Source organism: Salvia miltiorrhiza, chromosome 7 (genome assembly GCF_028751815.1).
Source record: "Salvia miltiorrhiza cultivar Shanhuang (shh) chromosome 7, IMPLAD_Smil_shh, whole genome shotgun sequence".
NCBI lineage: Eukaryota > Viridiplantae > Streptophyta > Magnoliopsida > Lamiales > Lamiaceae > Salvia > Salvia miltiorrhiza.
The window spans coordinates 41,820,523-41,843,870 of NC_080393.1; the positions used below are offsets into that span (position 1 = coordinate 41,820,523).

Here is a 23,348-nt window from a genome sequence, read left to right on the forward strand (position 1 = left end):
TATTATATATTTTTTTAATATTTATAATTATATTTGTATTTGTGAATTTCGTACCCGTGCGTTGCACGAGGTAAAATACTAGTTTATAATAAAATAAGAGAGAGAAAGTAACTTTTGTTGAGGATATATGTGTCAAAAAAGTAGGAGATAGAAATAAAGAAAAGATAATTATGTGTGAAATATAATAGCATTTGGTGTAAATAATAAGTTATATGAGAATATTTATTATGTGTTGATTTTTTTACTTTTGAAAGTGACCCATTGAATTGTGACATCTGAATAAGTAAATATGACCTATTAAATTAGGATGGACGGAGTATAATATAACTTTTTACTTGGGAGAACGAGACGATGCAATTTGGACGAATATCTCTTTTTTTATACGGAAGATATTGGCAAAAATTTATAAAAATCTCAAGATTTTTTTTAAAAAAAATATTCAAAATAAATTATTAGTGTGGAAGAGATACATGCATATATATAAGTAGCCCAAATTGAACAATTATTGCAATGAGGCTCAGTTTGATAGGTAAGTTAAACCCTCATTACATGTTTAGCTGGGTTTTTTTTTTCTGTTTGATAGATAAGTAAAATAAAGAGGGAAGCCCGTATTTAGATTTGGGCCTGAGCTAAAAATACTGTTACTCAAGGGAAACAGATACGAGGGTCACCCTCGGTTAATTGCATGTTTGATATCTCTCTTGGGATAAGACCAGATTGATAAAATATGAGATGTGTATCGTATATAAAGTGAGATTAATAATATATCTCAGTGTTTGGTAGATCAAGATTAAAATATACTCCCTCCGTCCCAATAAAAGTGGCCACTTTTTTTTGGACACGGAGATTAAGAAATGGATTGTGATGTTTTAATTGAGTGTGACCCACCAAAATTAGTGAGTAATTTTTAGAAAGTGGCCTACAATTGTTGACCAAATTAGTGAGTAATTTTGGCATTTTTATAAAGTGGCCTACAATTGTTGACCAAATTAGTGAGTAATTGTTGACTTAATTAAAGTAAACTTTTGCCATTTTTAGAAAGTAGCCACTTTTAGTGAGACACCCAAAAAGGAAATGTGGCCACTTTTATTGAGACGGAGGGAGTAGATACTATGAATTAATTGTTTGATATTCTAAATTAAAATCTAGATTAAATAAGTAAATTACAATTATATCCTTTTATAAATTTAAATATCTTTCATAAATTTAAAAAGTAAAAATTGAAAACATTTAGCAACTCAAACAAAACAAAAAAAATGTGAAAACATTTACCAAAAATCGGTCAACACCCCCACCACCCCTTCACCATTTTCTCTCTCCACCCCCTTTCACCATTTTTCTCTCCAGAAGCGCATGAATAATGGAGACAAAGTGAGGAGCGGTCAATTTTTTGTTGCGTGCATTTTGAATTCCAAAATTCGAAGGGGTAGAAAAGTGATTTAATTCCCACGGCGGTATCGGAGGGGGGAGGTGGGATGCGTTACACGGGGTAAACGGTATTATTTCCTCCGGGCCGCCTCATTACCCCGGGCCAAACGTGATGCGCATCAAAATACCAAACACCAGATTACTCCCGTTTAAATTAGCTAATCCGGTGTAGTAATGGGCACCAAACAGTGTTCCTTGTTTAACTTTTTCTTCTCACAAATGCCCCCAATTCCCATAGCCGATTCCAACTTTATTCACCATCTCCACCGCCTTCCCTGCAATATTTCACGACCACCGCTTGCCAAACATCACCATTCCCGTCGCTTGATTCCAATTTTATTTAACCACCGCCGCCGCCTGCCAAAGACCACAACGGTTCACCTCTTGTAGCTTGCTTTCATTGATGAGAGTTGTTTAGCCCAAATTGTGAAGAAGTAGCAGAGAAGTCGACGAGCGCCAGCGGAATCGAGTAGCTTCCAGGCCAGCGGAATCAAGGAGCTCCAGGCCAGAGGGATCGAGACGCCAGCGGGATCGGGTGCCAGCGGAATCGGGTCCCCGCTGCCAGAGAAGTCGCTTCCCCCGAGCAGAGAGATCGAAGCTCCAGAGCAGCGAATTCAAAGGTCTACAGAGGAGAAGAAGAAGACGAAGAATCAAGATACCCAACAACCACTCCCATCGCCTGATTCCAATTTTATTTCACCACCACCGCTGCATGCCAAACGTCACTGCCGCCTGCCAAACACCACAACCATTCCCTGCAATATTCAACACTACCGCTTGCCAAAGAGATGATTCCGTTCAAATTAGGGAGGTTTGGAATGATAATCTTAAGCAAGAGTTTTTTCTCTCTCTTTTTTTTTTTGAGGCAAGCAAGAGTTTTTCTTGATTAGCCGATAATTATCCTTCTTGAGCAAGAGTTTTGTCTTGAGTTGGGCTGGTTACATTTTGTCATTCATGCGTTTTTCAAGATTTCAGCAGTAATTACCAAACAACTGCACTCTATTTTCACGCCTTTAAACCTCTGCTACCAAATACACAGTCAATACAATATAACCAGCCCAGGCGTGTTTGCTGCTATGGTTTATGCAGTATCTATTATATAATAGGATTAAGCCTTAACCTATGTGGCATATCTAAAATCTCACCATTTCAAAATTTACCATATATAATCTTCATCATTTATTAATTAATTAACTATTACATTCTATATAAAGATTCATTAATCATAATAAATATAATTAATAATAAATGTATATATATATAGATATAATAATAATATTAACATTACATATAATCTAAATTAATAAATTTTATTATTTATTTTTTCTAGATAAAAATTAGATTTACATGTTTGATAAGAAAAAAATTACGAGTATAATCTATATACGATAAATTATTTTAATTGAATGTTAGTGATTAGATTTATATTTGTTATTAATTTTATATTTCTCAATAGCGTACATATTATATGTATATGTTGCAATATATTATATTATATGAATATAATATAATATATATATATATATATATATAATATTTATATTCTTAATTTTCAATAAAATTAATTTTAAAATAAGTTTGAATTGAGGCATGCACGTATATGTAAATTATAAACGGGTCTGGTCATTGATTTACATGTTTGCATAATAAGGCACAAATTCTATAAACTGATTACTTTAAAACAAAATCTTATTTTATGTCTATCAAAATAATTAAAATTTTATTTTAATTTTTTATAAAATAAATCCATACATTTTATTTATATAGGGAAGAAAAATATATTTTTCATTTCTGCAAACTTTATTTGTTTCTGTTCGTCCATAATAATAATAATAATAATAATAATAATAATAATAATAATAATAATAATAATAATAATAATAGATAAATTATGAAATTAGTAATGCATAAATGAAGAATTTAGATAAAGAACAATAGAGGATATGATGTTAAAATATATTAGAAATCATTAATCATGTATCAAATTTATAATAATCTCAATCGAGTGAAGAATTCATATAAATCACCTCATTTCACATTGAGTATTTTTATAAGATTTCACCAAAATAAAACTTATATAAGAATAAGCTCTTACTCTCCAAATTAAAAATTTACATTTAATTGGCGGAATGATTGAGACTAATACAATTTGAATTTTTTTGTCAATTTAATTTGACAGAATTTATTTAATTAAATACATGGTCTAATTAATTTAATTTGAAAAAATAAATTGGTTTGATTAAGTAAACTATTTCTTCAATTTAATTTGATTATAAAATAGTATATTTTGTATAAAATTTTAAAAATAAAATTTGGATTCAACATAGATTTTTTTATGAAAATTTATCAATTAAATTACTAAATAAATTAATACAATTTGAATCTCATGTCATCTTTCTTAAGCTACACACGAGATGATTTTCAAAACTTAGTTATGGTCTTTCAAACTTCAAATAAGATAATGTTCACGAGTCAATTTTATTCTTTCAATTTTCAGACGGAATGATGCTCGAAACTCAAGATTTGAAGATAATTAATGTTCACGAGTCCATTTTATTCTTTCAAATTTCAAACGAAATGATACTCGAAACTCAATTATGATATTTCAAGCTCCAAATGAAATAATGCACAAAAAATTGTCAAGATTTTTCAAGCTGCATACAAGATGATGTTTAGAAGTTAGTTATGATCTTACAAGATAATTCTTGTAACTTAATTGTGGTCATTCAAAGTTCAAACGAGATGATACTCACAAGTTAAATTTATTTTTTTAAACTCCAAACGAGATGATTATTGAACCCAATTATAATATTTAGAACTAATAATGCATAAAAGTTTGTCAAGATTTTTTCAAGTTCCATACAAAATGATGTTTACAAGTTAGTTATGATGTTAGAAGCTCCAAATCATACAACCTCACAAGTCAACTTTGAGTTTTAAAGCTCCAGATAGTGATGTTAAAAAAACTTGACGCATAAAAGTTAATTTTTTGTATTTTAAGGTCTATACGAGATGATACTCAAAAGTCTGATGTTCAGACGTTAGTTGTCGTCTTCCGGAATTAAGATTATGATATGATCCTGCAAGGTTTAGACGAGATGATGCTCAGATGAAATAAAATTTTCAATATCGATACATTTTTCAAAATATTATTAAATAAAAATCTACATAAAAATAATATTTATTATTCTAACAAAAGGTTAACATTTAATTAAGGAATATGATTCAAATTAATATAATTTCAACTATATTATCTTAAATTAAAAAAATTTAAAAATAATTTATATAATAAGTTAAAATAATTTCCCGTCGAATTTCGACGGGTTGCGCACTAGTTAGCATAATAATACTGACTATTATTGGTGGATGGTAGTATTTTAAGTTAACACATTAAGCCCTTGATTATGTAAGGCCCGGTCCAAAAATTAGAGATTACGGTAGATTACGTAAACCCCACCCCCCCTCATATACGGTATCCATCGATTTAATCTTGATTTCTTTTCTCTTTTTTTCCCTCAAATCTCACAAAATATCACGCAGTAAATCACAGCGGCACCCCCTCTTCCACAAAGCAACCGCAAATCGCCCAGGAAGAAGACGCCGCAAAATCTGCCGGTCGATCCTCTGCCGAACTATTTCCGGGAATTTGTGAACGGTATATGCTGTAATCCATTATTATCAATCTGTTTGTAATTTGTATGTGAGTTTGTGTTCATCTGTGAGTAGTTCTACGTGTTTGCTGCAATTATTCTTGCACAAATTTGCTCCTTTCAATTATTGTTGTGAATTGAAATTTACAATTTCCATTTACAATGAGTTCTCAATTGCACAAACTCGCTGGCTTCCTTTTCTGTCTTTAGTCACAATATTTGTCATCACAGCGATTGCTTGGGATTTATGTTAGCCATGGGAGTTTAGGCCTGAAAACTGTTCGATAAAATGCCTCAAAGAGATGAATTTTTATAATTGTGGCTTAGCTTGAAAATTCTATATAAGGTGCCTGCAAAATCAGTTATTGGTGCAAAATCTAATTGCCAACTTTCTGTTTGTAATGATTGTGCTGGTTGGACTCTTTGGACCGACCATACATTGTTTCTTTCTAGATTTTGGAATATATCTATATAAATCAAGGAAGGGAAACAAACCAGAGCACAAGATCTTAAGGGAAACCTAAACACAATTTTTATTTTTATTTTGAAAAGGGAAAACCAGCTTAAACATAATTAGTTGTTTATGTTCTTTACATTTTATTTGTATAGATTTTTAATTTACAGATCATGGGAGCTCTCTTTAAGATTGCATATCGGTCTAGATCTCATCAAGTTTCAAGATATTGCTTCGTAAAGTTTATAACAAAATACTTTCAATGATCCATATATCATCATCAATACATTTCTAGCTCTCTACTTAAGTATTGTGATTACACGTTTTCAAGATTAAGAAGATTACATATCAATATGCCTTGCAATGTATTGTAGTTTTATTTTTCCGTTCAAAGGGTGATGCATATTTTCTTTTGTTAGTAGTAGTGGAAAACTTAATGCATATTAAGAGTTTAGATCTTGGAGAAGGAGAGATTTTAATTCTTGGTTTCTACATTCATTTCACTCTCATGTCATGTTAAAACTATTTCCAGACATCCCTCAATGAAGCATTCCTGTTTTACTCTCTTAACCTTTTAAATTTGTTCATCCAAAAATGTGCTTAATTTATGTGCTAGGATATCACTAGGTGATAATGACTTCTTAACAGGTTAATAGAAGACTGTTGGCATGAGCAGCCATCAAAAAGACCAACTTTCAAGGAAATAATTGTGACGTTGGATGCAATAAACAAAACTCTTGTACAGAAAAGACGGTGGAAGGTAAGGATCTATCTCTATAGCTCTGTGTCTTTATGCTGGATAGACATGTACTCGACTTGAGAAAGAAAAATACTTCCAGATACTGCTGCATCAAACAACTCTATGAAATTTTTATAATTGTATTAAGCTGCTGGGTTTTGCATAACACAATAAAGAATAATGATTTATTCTTCGTGGAGTAAAAAAAAGCTAACATATCAGGCTTACTCTCCACTAGTCTACTCTCTTTTGTGAATGACCATCATTTAGAAATTGTCACCCAATGCTCTTTCTTGTTGATATAGTATGTTTGGGTTTTATTATCCGTAGTTATTGGTAACAAGTTCTAGCTCAAGTTTAAAGTAATTTAAACATATTAGACTTCACTTGAATTGTGTTCATATATTTTATAGATTCTATCTGCAGAATATGAATATTAGTGATTAGGACGCCGCCATCTTCTCATGTCTTCATTTGTATGGGTTAAAAATAAGAACACTATGTCTTGCTCTCAAATTGTTTTTAAAGCCAATATTGTTGTCCCAAGTTAAATCTTATGTATGGGCTATATTAGTAATTTATGTTAAATTAACTATGTGTAATTGACTGCAATAAAGTAATGCTACTTTTATGGTAAATTAGATTTTATAATTGTCTGCAAAAATGGTAGGAGGAGAGTGGATGAGAGCAGTGGTGGTGGGGAGAGAGAGAGAGACAAAAGGAGATGGTGGAGGCTCTTTGTTAGTGAATAAATAGATTCAAATTTTATAAAAATCCCCATGAAGTGATGAAAGTGTCAACATGCCACCCACCTCTGTTTGTTTATGTTTTGGCTTCTTTTCCCCATAACAAACTACTACATCTTCTGTTGTAAAAATCCCACTGCCATGCCTAGATCCTCAAAAGCTTTAACAGTTTTATCCCAGCATTCCAGATAATGGAGAGGTGTGGCACTTAATACTTAGATCTGATTGCATCGGCTATACTGATAGTTTCAGAATTTAATCTAACCTTTTAAGTTCCTTGATGGCTATCCATGGCAAGCCAATTTAGATATAGCGGCGTTGCTGTTTTGCCAGTGCATGCATTTGCTTCCATTTGGTCTTCCACTTTCACTGCGAAACACTCTGGTACTTCATTTGTAGCACAATTTGCAATTATATGGTGAAATAGTTTTTTAGCTGTGAACTGTCTTACAGGTGCTAGTAGGCTTTCCATTCTGAAAATCATTAGTCTGAAGACCAATTCCATCATCTTCTGTGAAAACATAACAAACTACTACTTCTTCTTTTCCCCATAACAAACTACTACTTCTTTTACATAACGATTCATTGTTCATTGCAGATTATTGATATCATCTCAGACTTGGATTAAATGCCTGGTGGAGACCGATCACGTTTGTCTGATATTTTGTTTTTGCTATTACAAGAAATCATGCAACAACATGTTCTTCAATTGGCCATTCTAGTTGCTTATTATTCTAGCTGTATGTTAGGTCCGGGGGGGTCTCGAATAGGTGTATGGGGGGGGGGGAATACACCTATAAGCTATTTTTATGACTATCTACAAACCTCAATCAGAGGGATCTCAGTCAGAGATAGAAACGAAACTTTACACGCAAACAAGACACCTGTTTAACCGAAATAAGTATTGACCAACAGGGTTGACGACTGATACTGAAAGCTCTTCAGTAAAGAGTTATCAGTTAAGTCACTGGAACTTAACTGATCCACGTAAGGGCTTCAGTCGTGTTTGCAGAGATGAAGATGATATCTCTCTTCCTTACTATCAGAGGATAGTGAGTCAGATTGATATCATACGCAGCGGAAATTAAACTTAGTTTCGAATAGCCTCGGTGGAGCAGATAGTTGGATTAGGGTTTCTCTTTTCAGTTAGTCAGCATTCAGTTTTTATCAATTGAAATAACACAGTTATAAATGTAAAACTGAAAGCTGTAAATAACACAGAGACTTTTACGTGGTTCGGAAAAACTCTTTCCTACATCCACGGCTGGTTGATCAGACCAACAATCCACTCTGCAAGTGCTTCCCTGGTGCACTGCAAACCGTGAACTGAAGATAAACTCTCTTCAGCACCTACACACCTCGCGTAGGGTTTCCCTACCTACACACCTCGCGCAGGATTTCAGCACCTACACAGCTCGCGCAGGATTTCCTTGCTAAGCACACCTCGTGCTCAGACTTCCCTATCAGAGTTCAGAATACCTTCCTAAACTCCGAGTCACTCAAACACTCTTATGGGGGAGAGGTTTAAATGAGTGCCAACTATACTTACAAAGAACGAGTTCTTTGAAGTAAGTTTTACCTTTGGCTTCTGGGTACACAGAATATATGCCTAGGGTCTAAGAGAATGTATGTAATCAGCAGTGACTGATTTTGGCTTTGGAATTCTCTTCTTCGATTCAAGCTTTGGGCGGTTTAAGCTTTAGGCTGAGTAGCTATTTCGGCAGAGCTTCAGCTTATGTCGTTGAATCGGTGAAGATTGAAGTGATCCTCGAGCGCTATTTGTAGGAGAACTCTTGAATAGATCCGTTGGCGTAAATCGTCCTCAAGATTTCTTCCGTTGGAGAGCAATTCGAATTTGGGCTGAGGCTTCAATCTTCGAGGTTCCTTGTCTGTGTGGAAACGGCTCTCTTTGATGGACAGGAGATGTGACATCTCTGAAAAGTAACCACCAGATAGGAATGACCTCTGCAGAGATAAGATATTGAGATATCTCTGCATTTAATGCGGCTGTACTTGAGCGTACGTAGCTTCCTCTGAACGTTGGAAGATCAGTCCTAGGAGGAATGTTCAACTGATACTTGACTTTAGTATCAGTCCATGGCGCGCATCAAATAATCAGTCTTCAACTGATTCTTCAACTGATACTTCAGTTGGTAACTGCAGTCTTCAGTCTTCGTTCTTCAGTCTTCAATCTTCAGTCTTTGACACCGCAACTAAACTAGAAACGAACTCTAACACTTGAGTTCAAAAACGATTCTAGTCTATTACATTTAAGTCCTATGAATTTTGGTATCATCAAAACAATGGTTAGGATATTCCACAAGGTTCCCAACAATTTCCCCCTTTTTGATGATGCCAAAACCACACAGCAGTTCTAGACAACAAAAAAACTGAGCTCACAGTACAAGTTCTAGACAAGGGGTGAAAGCTGTTCCCCCTTAACAACAGAACCTAAATAACTTGTACTCAGAGCAAGAACGAAAACAGTTCTAAACACAGAACAGCAAGAAGACAGAAAAACCATAAATCAGAGCCTGGACAAAGAGTCATTGTCTTCAGGGTGAGATCAATAAGAAGTTCATTTCATTAATAGGACTGATAAGCCATCAGTCTAGGTACAGAGCAAGACTTACATTGGAGTAACAAGAAAAACAAAAAAACAACATCATGGGTAAACCATGGACTCCAGCAGTCTGCTTGGCTGCGCCTTGAACTTCTTGATCTTCATCTTCTGTCTTCGTGTCTTCAATGTTCCTAAGCTTGTTCCACTCTCACTTGTTTTCCGTTGAATTGAGGTCTCTTCCTCTTGGCGTATCTTCCTCATGATCATCCTGATGAAATAGGACGATCATTTTGCTTGATCGTCTTCAGTCTTTTGAGAATAAGTCTCTTAGATTTCCCCCTTTTTGGCAACATCAAAAAGGCGGGATTTTGACTGAAGGATGAAGCTAAGACCACTGCGTGGAAACTGAATCGCAGAATGGTCCAGAGAAAGATGCTGAGGGTCAGAGGTATACGGAGAAGGCGGAGGGTTTAGAAAAGAAAAATGAAGAGTGAGGAGGAGTGGGAGGAAGGAGATGGAGAACGGGGTGGGATTAGGTTTGCATGGCTCTCGAGACTGGGAAGAAGAGAGCAGCAATCATGCAAACCAAAGGAGGTTGAGAGGAGGGTTGATGGTGAAGAGAAAGAGGCATATGAGAAGAAATGTATGGAGGAGGAAAATCGACTGAGTGGCTATCGTGAGGATAGACACGGTCGATATTGCGTCGGTTGACAACGAGCTCCTGCTCCTTGTTGTTGCTTGGCATCGAAGCTTCACAGTGGGCAAGAGGCCTCTATGTGAAGACGATGAAGTCTGTGTTATTTCAGACAGATACTTCAAGCCAATGTACCGGGCATGAGGATGGAAGACACTCGCTTCGCTGGATACAAGTGAGGGTAGAGCAAACTTTGACGCCGGAGAGACGTTGTGATCCAGTGGAAGGGTCCGGTGAAGACCAAGACTATGAGTGTCATTCTTCCACTCCATGACTTTGCAGTCATAGATTTCTCCTTTAGTCGGAACTATTTTTCTCTGCAAGTTTGGAAATACTTGAAACTTTTTCTCACAGTGAAGGCTGTGGAGAGTTGTTAGTAGATGCAGAAAAATCGTGAAGACAGCATGGTGTATAAATAGACAAGATGTGAACCATGTAGAAGATGAAAAGGTTTTTCGAAAACTGTGCCTTAAATGCAATTGAAGAAAAATTTTGCGTCCGCCGTCACTGCGAGGGACTTCAAAAGGCATCATTACATATGTCATGTCAATGAGCGTTTCAAGAAATTTTATTGCAGAGGCAAAAAGGTTGGAAGGATTTTTGGCAAAAAGATCAGGACAAGTTCAATCAAAACAGATTTTCACTTTATAAAAATCTTGTCCTTTTTCGGATATTCCAATTCCAACAATTCCAACAATCAGTTAAAGTTTTTGAAAGAAACTGATCAGTTAGAGAAAAGGTTTTGAACTAAACACTTAAAGCTCTAAACTGAAATAACTGATTTGTGAAAAAGGTAAGCATTTAAAATACTTACTGATCAACTGATCATAGTAGTCAGTTGATACCTCGTGATCCTGGATGATTCATCAAGATGTCTTCTTCTTCAGATGAGCACTTGGACTACATTGCTTTTCTCGTCGACGATCGTAGAAGCAGCAGTTGGTAGACCACCAGTCAGCATGACTCTTCGAGAAAATCTTCAAACATAGCATCACTCTTCAGGGTTGATGAGGCCGATCTTTGCACAAAGATCATTGAACCTCTCTTCTGGAAGAGCCTTGGTCAACAGGTCCGCTCTCTGAATAGCAGTGGAAATCCATTCCACAGAGACATTCTTCTTTTCGACATGATCACGAATGAAGTGATGTCGAATCTCAATATGTTTGACTCTGGTGTGATGAACTGGATTCTGGGAGATTGCAATAGCACTGGAGCTGTCGCAATAGATAGGAACTTCCTTTTCCTCGATCCCATAGTCCTTTAGTTGATGGACTAACCACAGGATCTGTGAGCAGCAGCTTCCGGCAGCAACATATTCAGCTTCAGTTGTAGAGGTGGCGACTGAAGTCTGTTTCTTAGAAAACCAAGAGATGAGCTTGTTGCCTAGGAATTGACATGTTCCGGAGGTTGATTTGCGATCGAGCTTGCATCCACCGAAGTCGGAGTCTGAAAATCCGGTGAGCTTGATGTCGTCCTCTACTGGGTACCACAATCCTAAATTGGGTGTGCCCTTAAGATATCTCAGAATCCGCTTAGCTGCATCTAAATGAGCTTCCTTAGGATCTGATTGATATCTTGCACAAACCCCGACTGCAAATGCGATATCTGGTCTGCTCGCAGTCAAATACAGCAAAGATCCAATGATTTCTTTGTACTTCTTCGAAGAGACAGAGTTTCCTTCTGAACCTGGATCAACTTTCCAGTTTGTGTTCATTGGGATCTTGACTGACTTCATGTGCTGAATACCGAACTTAGCTATCAGCTCCTTGGCATACTTGGACTGGCTGATCAGTATTCCTTCTTTGGTCTGCTTGACTTGCAATCCGAGAAAGAAATTCATTTCTCCCATCATGGACATTTGGAATTTGTTCTTCATGATGTCAGCAAACTTATTGCACATGTGTTCGGATTTGGATCCGAAGATTATGTCATCGACATAAATTTGAACAAGCAAGAGATCTTCTCCTTCTTTGAGAGTGAACAACGTTCTGTCCACATATCCCTTTTTGAAGCCTTGTTCAACTAGATACTCCGAGAGAGTATCATACCACGCTCTTGGTGCTTGTTTCAACCCATAGAGCGCTTTCTTCAGCTTGTACACCTTTTCTGGTCCAGCAGCCTCAAATCCTGGAGGTTGTTCTACATAGACTTCATCTGTGAGCACTCCATTGAGAAATGCACACTTGACATCCATTTGGTGTACCTTGAAACCTTTGTGAGCTGCAAAAGCTAAGAAGAGTCTGACTGCTTCCAATCTGGCAACTGGGGCAAATGTCTCGTCGTAGTCGATTCCTTCTTCTTGACTGTATCCTTTAGCCACAAGCCTTGCTTTGTTTCTCACAACATTTCCTTCTTCGTCTTTCTTGTTCTTGAAAATCCATTTCAAGCCAATCACCTTTGCATCGTCTGGTCGATCCACAAGCTCCCAAACAGAATTCCGGTTGAATTCATTGAGTTCTTCTAGCATTGCGATGACCCATTCTGTGGACTTCAGAGCTTCTTCAATATCCTTTGGCTCTGTAGTTGATAAGAAACAACTGAAATTCTTATCTTCGTTGATGCAGTTCTGGTTGATGTCGAAGACGAGGTTGCACATAGATCTCCGAGTCTTGACGCCATCTGATGGTTCTCCAATGATGTTCTCCTTAGAGTGGAGTTCAAACCATCTTCGATATTTCTTGATTTCTTCAGGAGATGGTGGAGCTTCTTCAGTTAGAATAGCTCTGGGATGTTGAGCACTTTCTGGAGCAGGGGAGAGTTGAGCTGGGGCGGCTTCTGCGCGTTCAACTTGAACTTCAGCAACTGGAGTTCCCCCTTGACTATTGCCATCTGTATTGGCTCCAGTTTGAGCTTCAGACCGTTGGTTGATCTTCTGATACTGAAGCATCTCAGTATCTTCATCCTTGCCAGGTCCCCATACCAAGACAGTAGAGGGCTCGTCAGTATGGATTTCAGCTTTGGAACCTTCAGTGATCTGAACATTCTTTTCAGCATCTTGTTCCCTGAAACCATCTGTAGACTCATCAAAGATCACATGAGGTGTTTCTTCTACACAAAGAGTTTGAGTATTGAACACTCGATAGGCTTTGCTTGAACGTTCTGTTCCAGAGTATCCAAGGAAGACTCCTGGATCAGCCTTGCAATCGAAGGTGTTCAGCCTCTTCTTATCGTTGTTGTGTATGAAACACTTAGAACCGAAAGCATAAAAGTAGGCAATCGATGGCTTTCTGTTCTTCCATAACTCGTATGGAGTTCTTCCATGTCTCTGAGTGAGGAAGGAGCGATTCTGCGTGTAGCATGCGTTGTTGACTGCTTCGGCCCAAAACTTCAAGGGGAGTTTTGACTCGGCTAGCATCGTCCTTGCTGCTTCCTTTAGAGACCGGTTTCTTCTTTCTGCAACTCCATTCTGCTGTGGAGTTCTTGCTGCAGAAGTTTGATGACTGATTCCTTGTTCATCACAATACTCACGAATGACAGTATTGAGGAACTCAGTCCCACGATCTGATCTGATGCTGATGATGTTGACTTCCTTTTCAACGCTCAGTCTCCTCAGCAGCTTTGGCAGTTCCTCCAGTGTCTCCTTCTTTTTGAAAAGAAAGATAACCCAGGTATATCGTGAATAATCATCCACAACTACCAAGGTGTACTTCCTACCGTTGTAGCTTCTTGGAGTGATCGGGCCAAACAGATCCATGTGAAGTAGATGCAGAATCCTTTCAGAGGAGTGTCCTGTCTTTGACTTGAATGATGTCCGCGTCTGTTTTCCTCTGAGGCATGCTTCACATTCTTGCTTCTTCTGGAATACAATAGAAGGGAGACCTTCTACCAGTTGATGTTTAGCAAGTTTGTTGATCGTCTTGAAGTTGAGATGGTTGAGTCTCTTGTGCCATAGCCAGTTGAGCTCTGAGCTGCTTTTGCTGATGAGGCACGTTTCTGGTGGGCTGTCTTCCCAAGAAACGACGTAGAGACTTCCTTGTCTGAATCCCTTCAGAACCACCTTCTTCTAATTGTTTCTAATAGTGAATTCATCCTTTTTGATTTTCACTGTGAAACCACTGTCACAAAATTGACTCACAGACAACAGATTATGTTTAAGACCAGAAACAAAGCTAACATTACTGATACTGGCGTTACCCATGTTGAGCACACCGTAGCCTTTTGTTTCTCCAATCGAGTTGTCTCCGAATGCAACTTTGGATCCAGCTTTCTCAACATACTGGGATAGATATTCTTTGTAGCCCGTCATATGCTTCGAACAGCCACTGTCCAGATACCACGTTCTGATTGAAGCTTTGGCCTCTTCCTTCTTTTTATGTTTCCTGACATTGACCTGCAAGAAAGAGTTGCTTCAGGCACCCAATCAAGCTTTGGGTCCTTCAATGTTAGTTCGAGTTCCCTTTGGAACCCAAATCTGCTTCAGAATTGGTCTGGCTGATTTTTTGCGCATTGTTGGATGTCTGATCGGTGTCGTTGGCGCTTCAGGTGGCATATGAGCATTCTTCCGTTGAGAAATCCTTTTGAAGACCTCAGTCTTGTAGCAGTTCTGTCTGGTGAGTGGTTGAGGTCTTCTTTGCTCGCCGAAGTATCTTCCGTGAGATACTTTAGTCTTTGCAGACTTATGGAGATTTGTCTGACGTCCAGCGGCTTGTCGTCGAGGAAGTGGCATGGCTCGACTGGACTCAGCATTGCTTGATCTCCATGGATGTTGTTCTTTCTGAAACTGAACTGAGGATGTCGGTTTCTGACTGATGTGGCCTTTCTTCCCCCTGGGTTGATGAGGAAGATTCTTCTTGGCTCCTGATGTTCCTTCCCGGATCTTTGACTGAAATCTGCTTTCCAGCCTTTTCAATAAGATGATCTGGTTGGGAGCCTCCTTAGCTCGTCTGTAGCTTCGTGGAGGTGGAACATTTGATCTGGCCATCAGTCTGCGCTTGTGAACTTCATCCATATCATGATCTCTTGATTCTTCTGAGGTTGTGATTTCAGAAGGATCATTCTTAGAGATGATCATGATATCCTTTCCTTTGGCAGCTGCAACCTTTCCTCCGATGCTGTTGACCAGTCCTTTCGATGGAAAGTTGCTCATCATGGGAGACTGCATCATGCAGTTCTTGACTGTTTCTTCCAGCTTGTGATTGAGCCTCTTGATTTCATGAGAAGCTCTTTCACATTCTGAGTTGGAGATTCTGAGCTCTTCTTCCAGTCGGCTGTTCTCCATGATTAGCTGATCAAGACATGTTTCATCCGGAAAGTAGATGATTGTCTGATGTTTAGCTCGTTCATCATCGATCTTCTTGCCTTCTCTGGTCGAGGCCTTCAGTGCAACTCCTCTTGAGGTTGATGGACCATCTTCGTCTGATCCTCCAGCCTTCTTGATACCAAGATTTCTCAGAAGGTCGAACTCATTTGCCATGAGATCGGAGAAAAGCTTGTTTGTCGGGAGCTGACTGAATCCTGGCTTATGCTGATGAGCGACTGAGTAGATCTGCCATTCTCCTCGTGGCAGTGCTCGAAGAATCTTCAAGTTGATTTCTCGTTGAATGTATTTGTCTTTGGAAATGGATTGAACTTCATTCAATATAAGATTGAATCTTTGTTCCATTTCCTCGACAGATTCATTCTTGAGCATGAGGAAGGAGTCGAATTTCTGACAAGCTATGGATAGCTTATTTTCCTTGATCTCCTCAGAACCTACGCACATTCTTTCCAGAATATCCCACATCTCCTTTGCTGTCCTGCACTTGATGATCTTCATGACATACTTGTCAGGAACGGTGCCGGAGATGATGCTTTTGGCGAGGTTGTCTAGCTCATCTTGCTTCCTTTCTTCTGTGGTGAAGTCTGCCTTTGACTTGGGCTGGTCCTCATCGTAAGGTTCCTGACGGATGTCAGTAGGAACCCTTTTTACAGTTTCGGTGATAATGATCGGACCGCTGGTGATGACTTCCCACATTCTACAATGTTGGGCAATGAGGAAACTTTCAAGCCGAAACTTCCATATGTCGTATTTTTCAATACAAAACATAGGTAGAGAAGATAATTTGCTGTGGTTAGTCTCCATCAAAAAAAAAGAAGAACAGATAACAGCAGATAAAGCAAATAGCAAGCACAAAAATAAGAAAGAGTAAAACTTTTTCGAGACCTTTAATAAGGATCTAGTTCAAGTAGGAACTAGTCAGAGACAGATAGTTCTTGCGAACAACCTGCTCTGATACCAATTGTTAGGTCCGGGGGGGTCTCGAATAGGTGTATGGGGGGGAATACACCTATAGGCTATTTTTATGACTATCTACAAACCTCAATCAGAGGGATCTCAGTCAGAGATAGAAACAAAACTTTACACGCAAACAAGACACCTGTTTAACCGAAATAAGTATTGACCAACAGGGTTGACGACTGATACTGAAAGCTCTTCAGTAAAGAGTTATCAGTTAAGTCACTGGAACTTAACTGATCCAAGTAAGGGCTTTAGTCGTGTTTGCAGAGATGAAGATGATATCTCTCTTCCTTACTATCAGAGGATAGTGAGTCAGATTGATATCATACGCAGCGGAAATTAAACTTAGTTTCGAATAGCCTCGGTGGAGCAGATAGTTGGATTAGGGTTTCTCTTTTCAGTTAGTCAGCATTCAGTTTTTATCAATTGAAATAACACAGTTATAAATGTAAAACTGAAAGCTGTAAATAACATAGAGACTTTTACGTGGTTCGGAAAAACTCTTTCCTACATCCACGGCTGGTTGATCAGACCAACAATCCACTCCGCAAGTGCTTCCCTGGTGCACTGCAAACCGTGAACTGAAGATAAACTCTCTTCAGCACCTACACACCTCGCGTAGGGTTTCCATACCTACACACCTCGCGCAGGATTTCAGCACCTACACAGCTCGCGCAGGATTTCCTTGCTAAGCACACCTCGTGCTCAGACTTCCCTATCAGAGTTCAGAATACCTTCCTAAACTCCGAGTCACTCAAACACTCTTATGGGGGAGAGGTTTAAACGAGTGCCAACTATACTTACAAAGAACGAGTTCTTTGAAGTAAGTTTGACCTTTGGCTTCTGGGTACACAGAATATATGCCTAGGGTCTAAGAGAATGTATGTAATCAGCAGTGACTGATTTTGGCTTTGGAATTCTCTTCTTCGATTCAAGCTTTGGGCGGTTTAAGCTATAGGCTGAGTAGCTATTTCGGCAGAGCTTCAGCTTATGTCGTTGAATCGGTGAAGATTGAAGTGATCCTCGAGCGCTATTTGTAGGAGAACTCTTGAATAGATCCGTTGGCGTAAATCGTCCTCAAGATTTCTTCCGTTGGAGAGCAATTCGAATTTGGGCTGAGGCTTCAATCTTCGAGGTTCCTTGTCTGTGTGGAAACGGCTCTCTTTGATGGACAGGAGATGTGACATCTCTGAAAAGTAACCACCAGATAGGAATGACCTCTGCAGAGATAAGATATTGAGATATCTCTGCATTTAATGCGGCTGTACTTGAGCGTACGTGGCTTCCTCTGAACGTTGGAAGATCAGTCCTAGGAGGAATGTTCAACTGATACTTGACTTTAGTATCAATCCATGGCGCGCATCAAATAATTAGTCTTCAACTGATTCTTCAACTGATACTTCAGTTGGTAACTGCAGTCTTCAGTCTTCAGTCTTCGTTCTTCAGTATTCAGTCTTCAGTCTTTGACACCGCAACTAAACTAGAAACGAACTCTAACACTTGAGTTCAAAAACGATTCTAGTCTATTACATTTAAGTCCTATGAATTTTGGTATCATCAAAACAAGGGTTAGGATATTCCACAAGGTTCCCAACACTGTAAATAAAAAAAAAGGAAACGTGGGAATGGTGGTAAAGCATATGAGATGCTTAGCAGAATGCCTGACCAAAATAAGCACTTACACCGCCTGATAGGAACCAACGATGTTGATTGCATTGCCAATTTGCGTATGGACCGTAACACGTTTGGGCGGTTGTGTCACATATTACGAGAAGTAGGAGGTCTAGTGCCAGGTAATTACGTCACCGTTGAAGAACAAGTAGCTATGTTCTTGTCTGTCCTAGCACATCATAAAAAGAATAGGGTCGTAAGATTTGATTTTTGGAGGAGTGGTCAGACCATTTCGCATTACGTACATGCGGTGTTAGGAGCAATTTTGAATTTGCACCAAATTTTTTTATCTAAACCCACGCCCGTACCCTATGATTGCACAGAGCCGAGGTGGCAATGGTTTAAGGTAAGTAAGATGGAAAGGTAGTCATGTTAATTGTAACTAATATTGTCCGGCGGTTTATGTATTACTAACTTGTTTCGCAATCTATATTGATTTAGGGCTGTCTAGGAGCGTTAGACGGCACATACATTAATGTGACTGTCAGCAATAATGACAAACCACGATATAGAACATGGAAAGGGCAGATTTCTACTAATGTTCTAGGTGTGTGCGATCGGGATATGAAGTTTGTTTATATTCTGTCCGGTTGGGAAGGTTCTGCTGCGGATTCTAGAATTTTAAGGGATGCCCTCAACAGACCCCATGGTCTTAAAGTTCCTAAGGGTAAATACACATATACAATACTTTATACCTTATTACTACCCATGTTCTTTTTTAAGTGGGCTTTGTGAGAATTGTTGTCTGATTTTAACATATCTGTTGGTTTATTGGGATCTCAATAGGAAGTTACTATTTGTGTGACAATGGTTACGCAAATAGTGATGGTTTTCTAACGCCTTACAAAGGAGTTAGATACCACCTGAAAGAGTGGGGTTCCAATGCTGGAAGGCCCCAAAACAAGGAAGAGCTCTTTAACTTGAGGCACAGCAAGGCTCGGAATGTCATTGAGAGGGCGTTTGGGATAATGAAGATGCGGTGGGGCATTCTCCGGTCCACTACGTTTTATCCAATAAAAACACAGAATAGGCTAATAATGGCTACATTTTTAATTAACAATTTTATTCGAACGGAAATGCCGATCGATCCTCTGGAGGCACAGTTTGATGCTATGGCAAATACGAATGCTACTAACTTTGAATTAGAGGCTGATGATTTCATTGACACTATAGAGAATTCTCCCCAATGGAATGCCTCAAGAGACGCATTGGCTGATGAGATGTGGCTGCAGTACGTGAATGCACACTAGGTGACAATTTAATTACTACTTCAAGCATTTTAAATTTGTATGCTACTAATGTAAATTATGTCTTGTTAATTATATTATGTCTTTTTGTACGGTTCAGCATGTTGGAAAATGACAACCTTTGGTTCTATTATACCATTATTGGTTGTATTTTACATGATCATTAGCAGATCAATGATTTAGTAGGTGAATTTTTTGGCCTTTATTCTTCATATAGATTCTATCTGTCAAAACAGAAGCTTTGTGCAATTTAAATTGGACTTTTGTTGAGACATAAGCATTTTTTAGTTAGTGATACTAATGTAAAATATGTCTTGTTAATTATTTTATGGTGGCAGGTTGTCCGATTCTTGCAGCGTTTACCTCACTGAGTTCAATAATACTCACGCCCTATTGTTAATATTGCTTTCAGGTTAACGAGTCGACGATCAAGGCAAGCACGGATGAGCTCATATTCTCATACTTATTTTGTGAAAATTATAAATTTTTGCTTTATATACTACTCGAAGAGTTTGTGGTGGGCTGTGACCCAATGATCTAGTATTTGAATATGTGAGTAGTTGAGGGCTGTGATCCAATAGTTGATGTTTTCACGTATGTGCCATGCTTTGTTAGGCTTGCCTATATTTTGTTTGAAATATATATAGAGAAAGACTTTTTGTCTTGTTTTAATTATTCATTGGCTTGATTTGCTTTAATATAGATCTAATATTTATTAGAAGTAAGATTTTGTAAGGTTGCTCATTTTGTAAGATTTTGTAAGGTTGCTAAAGAATTGTTTTCAGAAATGGCATTAGTAGTTTGCATATAATCATTCCTCAATTGTTACTGAAAGAATTACTGAAATGGCGTGCTGGCCTTCCAGCTCTGGTCTGGCAATCCAGCTCTGGCACCGCGCTGCCCTTCCAGCTCTGGAAATCTAGCGCTGGTCTGGCAATCCAGCTCTGGCACTCCAGTTCTGCTTTGAATTTCCAATAGCTACTTTCAAATGCTTTAAGTTATTATTTAAAAATTATTTTATGTAGAATGAGTTTTTTGATATTGTTGAAGAGTTTGAGCAGTGTCTAGTAAACTACTACTTCTTCTGTTGTAAAAATCCCACTGCCATGGCCAAAAATATGGAGTCAATAATGTGGAACATTTCCTTCTGTCAACTCCTTTTTCCATATTCCCTTCTACCATGGCCAAAAATATAAGAGTGGATTTTTAAAATGGCCACTTTCATATTGTAAAGATAAAAAATGTCCACTAAAATAAAAAACTTAAAAAATGTCCACTATTACCAAAATACCCTTCACATTAAAAATTTAAAAAATGTCCACTTTACATCACCCCTTTAAAAAATCCCGCAATTCACAACCAGTGTGAATTCACAACCAAAATTTTTTGGTTGTGAATTCACACTGGTTGTGAATTGAGAATTCACAACCAGTCGAATTCACAACCAGAATTTTTTGTTTGTGAATTCACAACTAGTCGAATTCACAGCCAAAATTTAATTCACAACCAGTCGAATTCACAACCAAAATTTAATTCACAATTAGAATTTTTTGGTTGTGAATTCACAACAAACGAATTCACAACCAAAATTTAATTCACAACCAGTCGAATTCACAACCTGAATTTAATTCACAACTATAATTTATTTTGGTTGTGAATTTGAGTTTTTAAAGTTTGGATTCACAACTAAAACTAGAATTTAGTTTGGTTGTGAATTCATAGATCTCGTTGTGAATTCAAGAATATTAAATTGTGAATTCATCGAGTTGATTGTGAATTGAAGAACATTAAGTTGTGAATTCATAGATCTGAGCGTGAATTCAAGAATATTATGTTGTGAATTCATAAGAAAATGATTCACTATACATACAAAAAATAAATAAAAAAATAAGTGAAAATATTGTTTTCCACCCTCAACGTTACCTCAAACAGAATATCTGCAAATTAATTATAGTTTGAGTGTGGAGATGGTGTAAAAATTAATCACAGTTTGGACAAGTCTATAGGTAATTAGATTGAAATAATTTCTTTAAAAATGAATTAATATAAACATGAATTAGTATATACAGATGTAGGTAATGAATTAAATAGATTTGATATTCTGGTGTTGCACAACCAAAACAGAGACAGGCACAGTGAGATCCGACGCCGCCAGCATGTCCCCGACGGGTCCGAGCTCCGGCAGGTCATTCCACTCGCTGAGGCCCAGCAGCTGCGGCGTATCTTCCTTATGCCTCCTCCCCACCCTGATGAGATCAAAGGCCTCTTCCATGGCGTGTATGAGCAGCGCCGTCTCCGCCCCATCTTTCACCCTCTCCTCCCTGTACACGATGTTGTCCTGGTGGGCCCCCTGCATCCTGGTGTCCTTCAATATCTCGGCGTCCAGCACCGCGTCCCACTGGCTGTCCCCGGCGTATATGTCCCACGGCCGACTCACCAGATCTGGAGCAAGATGTCGAAGACAACACCCCACCTACCGCCGTCCGACCCCATCCTCTATTGCCTGCGCCAGATCTGCCGTTCAGTGGGCAGCTCACGGCCGCGCCAGATCTGCCCAGCCACCATTGTCGAGCTCCAAAATGTCCAGATCTGTCGATCATTGTCGACGAGATCTCGTTGTTGTTGGCGAAGCTCTCCAAGTCAGAATCGAGAGAGAGAGATAGAAAGAGGCGCCGCGGTGGTGGTGGCTGTGCGGCGCTGCGGAGATTGAGTGGCGGCGGAGCGGCGGGGGTGAAGCAGGAGATGGCGGAGGCGACGAGGCGGCTGATTTCCGACGCCGAGAAAGAGATGGAGCAGATCTCAACTCGCTGAGCGGAGGAGCTTCTGGTGGCGCGGATTTCCGACGTCGAGAGAGATGGTGGAGGCGGCGGCGGCGGCGGAGGATGCTACGAGGGAGAGGTGGTGGCGGTAGTGAGATAGAGAGAGAGTGACGTGAAGGTGAGGAGAGAGAGAGGAGAGAGGGGGTAGAAGTGAGTGGATATTTTTTATTATTTTAAAGTGAGGGTTATTTCTGTCTTTTCAACCACAAAGTGGACATTTTTTATCATTTTTATCTTAGTGGACATTTTTTATCTTTACAATATGAAAGTGGACAGTTTTATATATTTGCTCAAAATATAATGGTGCTCTTGTGAAAAGAACTGATTCCATGCATTCAATTTAGATGTTTTTCCTCATCTTTTGGAGCCTCACAAAAATTGGATGTTGAACTAGGACAAGGAGAGGATTGTGTGGAATACTATGATGTTTCTCTTCAGTTCTCACATGGTTTATCTTTTGCTATAAAAGGCAGTGTCGTTACGAAGATGTAAACAGGTGGAAAAAGGTACCTTAGAGGAGATTTCTTCTAATAGCATTCCCAACTAGAGAGATATATGGCTAAGAACCTGTAACTAATGTTTCTCTTCAGTTCGAGTCAGCGTTTTTTCCTTTATTTTTTCGAATTACATTATTCCAAAGTTACTAGTCTAGTGGGTAAGTCGTCTTACTTTCTACACAATGCCACTGGGTTCGAAACCCACTAATTGTGATTTATTTTGTCAGCGTTTTTTCCTTTATTTTTTGAATTACAGTATTCCAAAGTTACTAGCTTAATGGGTAAGTCGTCTTACTTTCTACACAATGGCACTGGGTTCAAAACCCACTAGTTGTGTTTTATTTTGTCATCATTTTTTCCTTTTTTTATTTCATTTTTTTAATATCTTTGTCAGCGTTTTTTTCTCTATTTTTTTTTAATTTCTTTTTTTCTATTGAACGTTTTTTTATATTTTTTCAACGTTTGTATTTTTTTATTGAGTGGATTTCTAAAATAGCCACTTTGGAATAATAAATTTAAAAATTAACCACTAAAATAAAAAATTTAAAAATTAACCACACTTACCATTTAACCCTTGCATATAAAAATTTAAAAATTACCCGTGAATTCACAACTATCATTAA

General features: G+C 38.3%; 1 protein-coding gene and 1 long non-coding RNA gene across 3 annotated transcripts; both read left to right on the forward strand.

Annotated features, from left to right (window-relative positions):
* The first annotated feature begins 4,875 nt into the window (after window positions 1–4,875).
* LOC130992983 (uncharacterized) lies at window positions 4,876–7,760 on the forward strand. Its single transcript, XR_009091539.1, has 3 exons — window positions 4,876–5,083; window positions 6,181–6,292; window positions 7,616–7,760. It is a non-coding gene; the product is annotated as an uncharacterized LOC130992983 (long non-coding RNA).
* Window positions 7,761–18,093: 10,333 nt separating this feature from the next.
* LOC130992982 (protein ALP1-like) lies at window positions 18,094–20,563 on the forward strand. 2 transcript variants are annotated; one of them, XM_057917692.1, is made up of 5 exons: window positions 18,094–18,508; window positions 18,604–18,829; window positions 18,949–19,412; window positions 19,748–19,761; window positions 20,285–20,563. In XM_057917692.1, exons 1-3 carry the CDS (start codon window positions 18,137–18,139, stop codon window positions 19,410–19,412), a joined length of 1,062 nt encoding a protein of 353 aa, XP_057773675.1. In that variant the 5' UTR covers window positions 18,094–18,136; the 3' UTR covers window positions 19,748–19,761; window positions 20,285–20,563. The 2 variants fall into 2 exon arrangements, with proteins under 2 accessions (XP_057773675.1, XP_057773676.1); XM_057917693.1 differs by lacking the exons at window positions 19,748–19,761; window positions 20,285–20,563 and adding an exon at window positions 19,822–20,130.
* The last annotated feature ends 2,785 nt before the right edge of the window (window positions 20,564–23,348 follow it).

Coding starts and splice junctions, on each gene's coding strand:
- LOC130992982 (XM_057917692.1), top strand. CDS start 18,137: ATGCTTAGCAGAATGCCTGACCAAAATAAGCACTTACACCGCCTGATA. Junction 18,509..18,603: donor CGAGGTGGCAATGGTTTAAG/GTAAGTAAGATG, acceptor ATATTGATTTAG/GGCTGTCTAGGAGCGTTAGA. Junction 18,830..18,948: donor TGGTCTTAAAGTTCCTAAGG/GTAAATACACAT, acceptor GGATCTCAATAG/GAAGTTACTATTTGTGTGAC.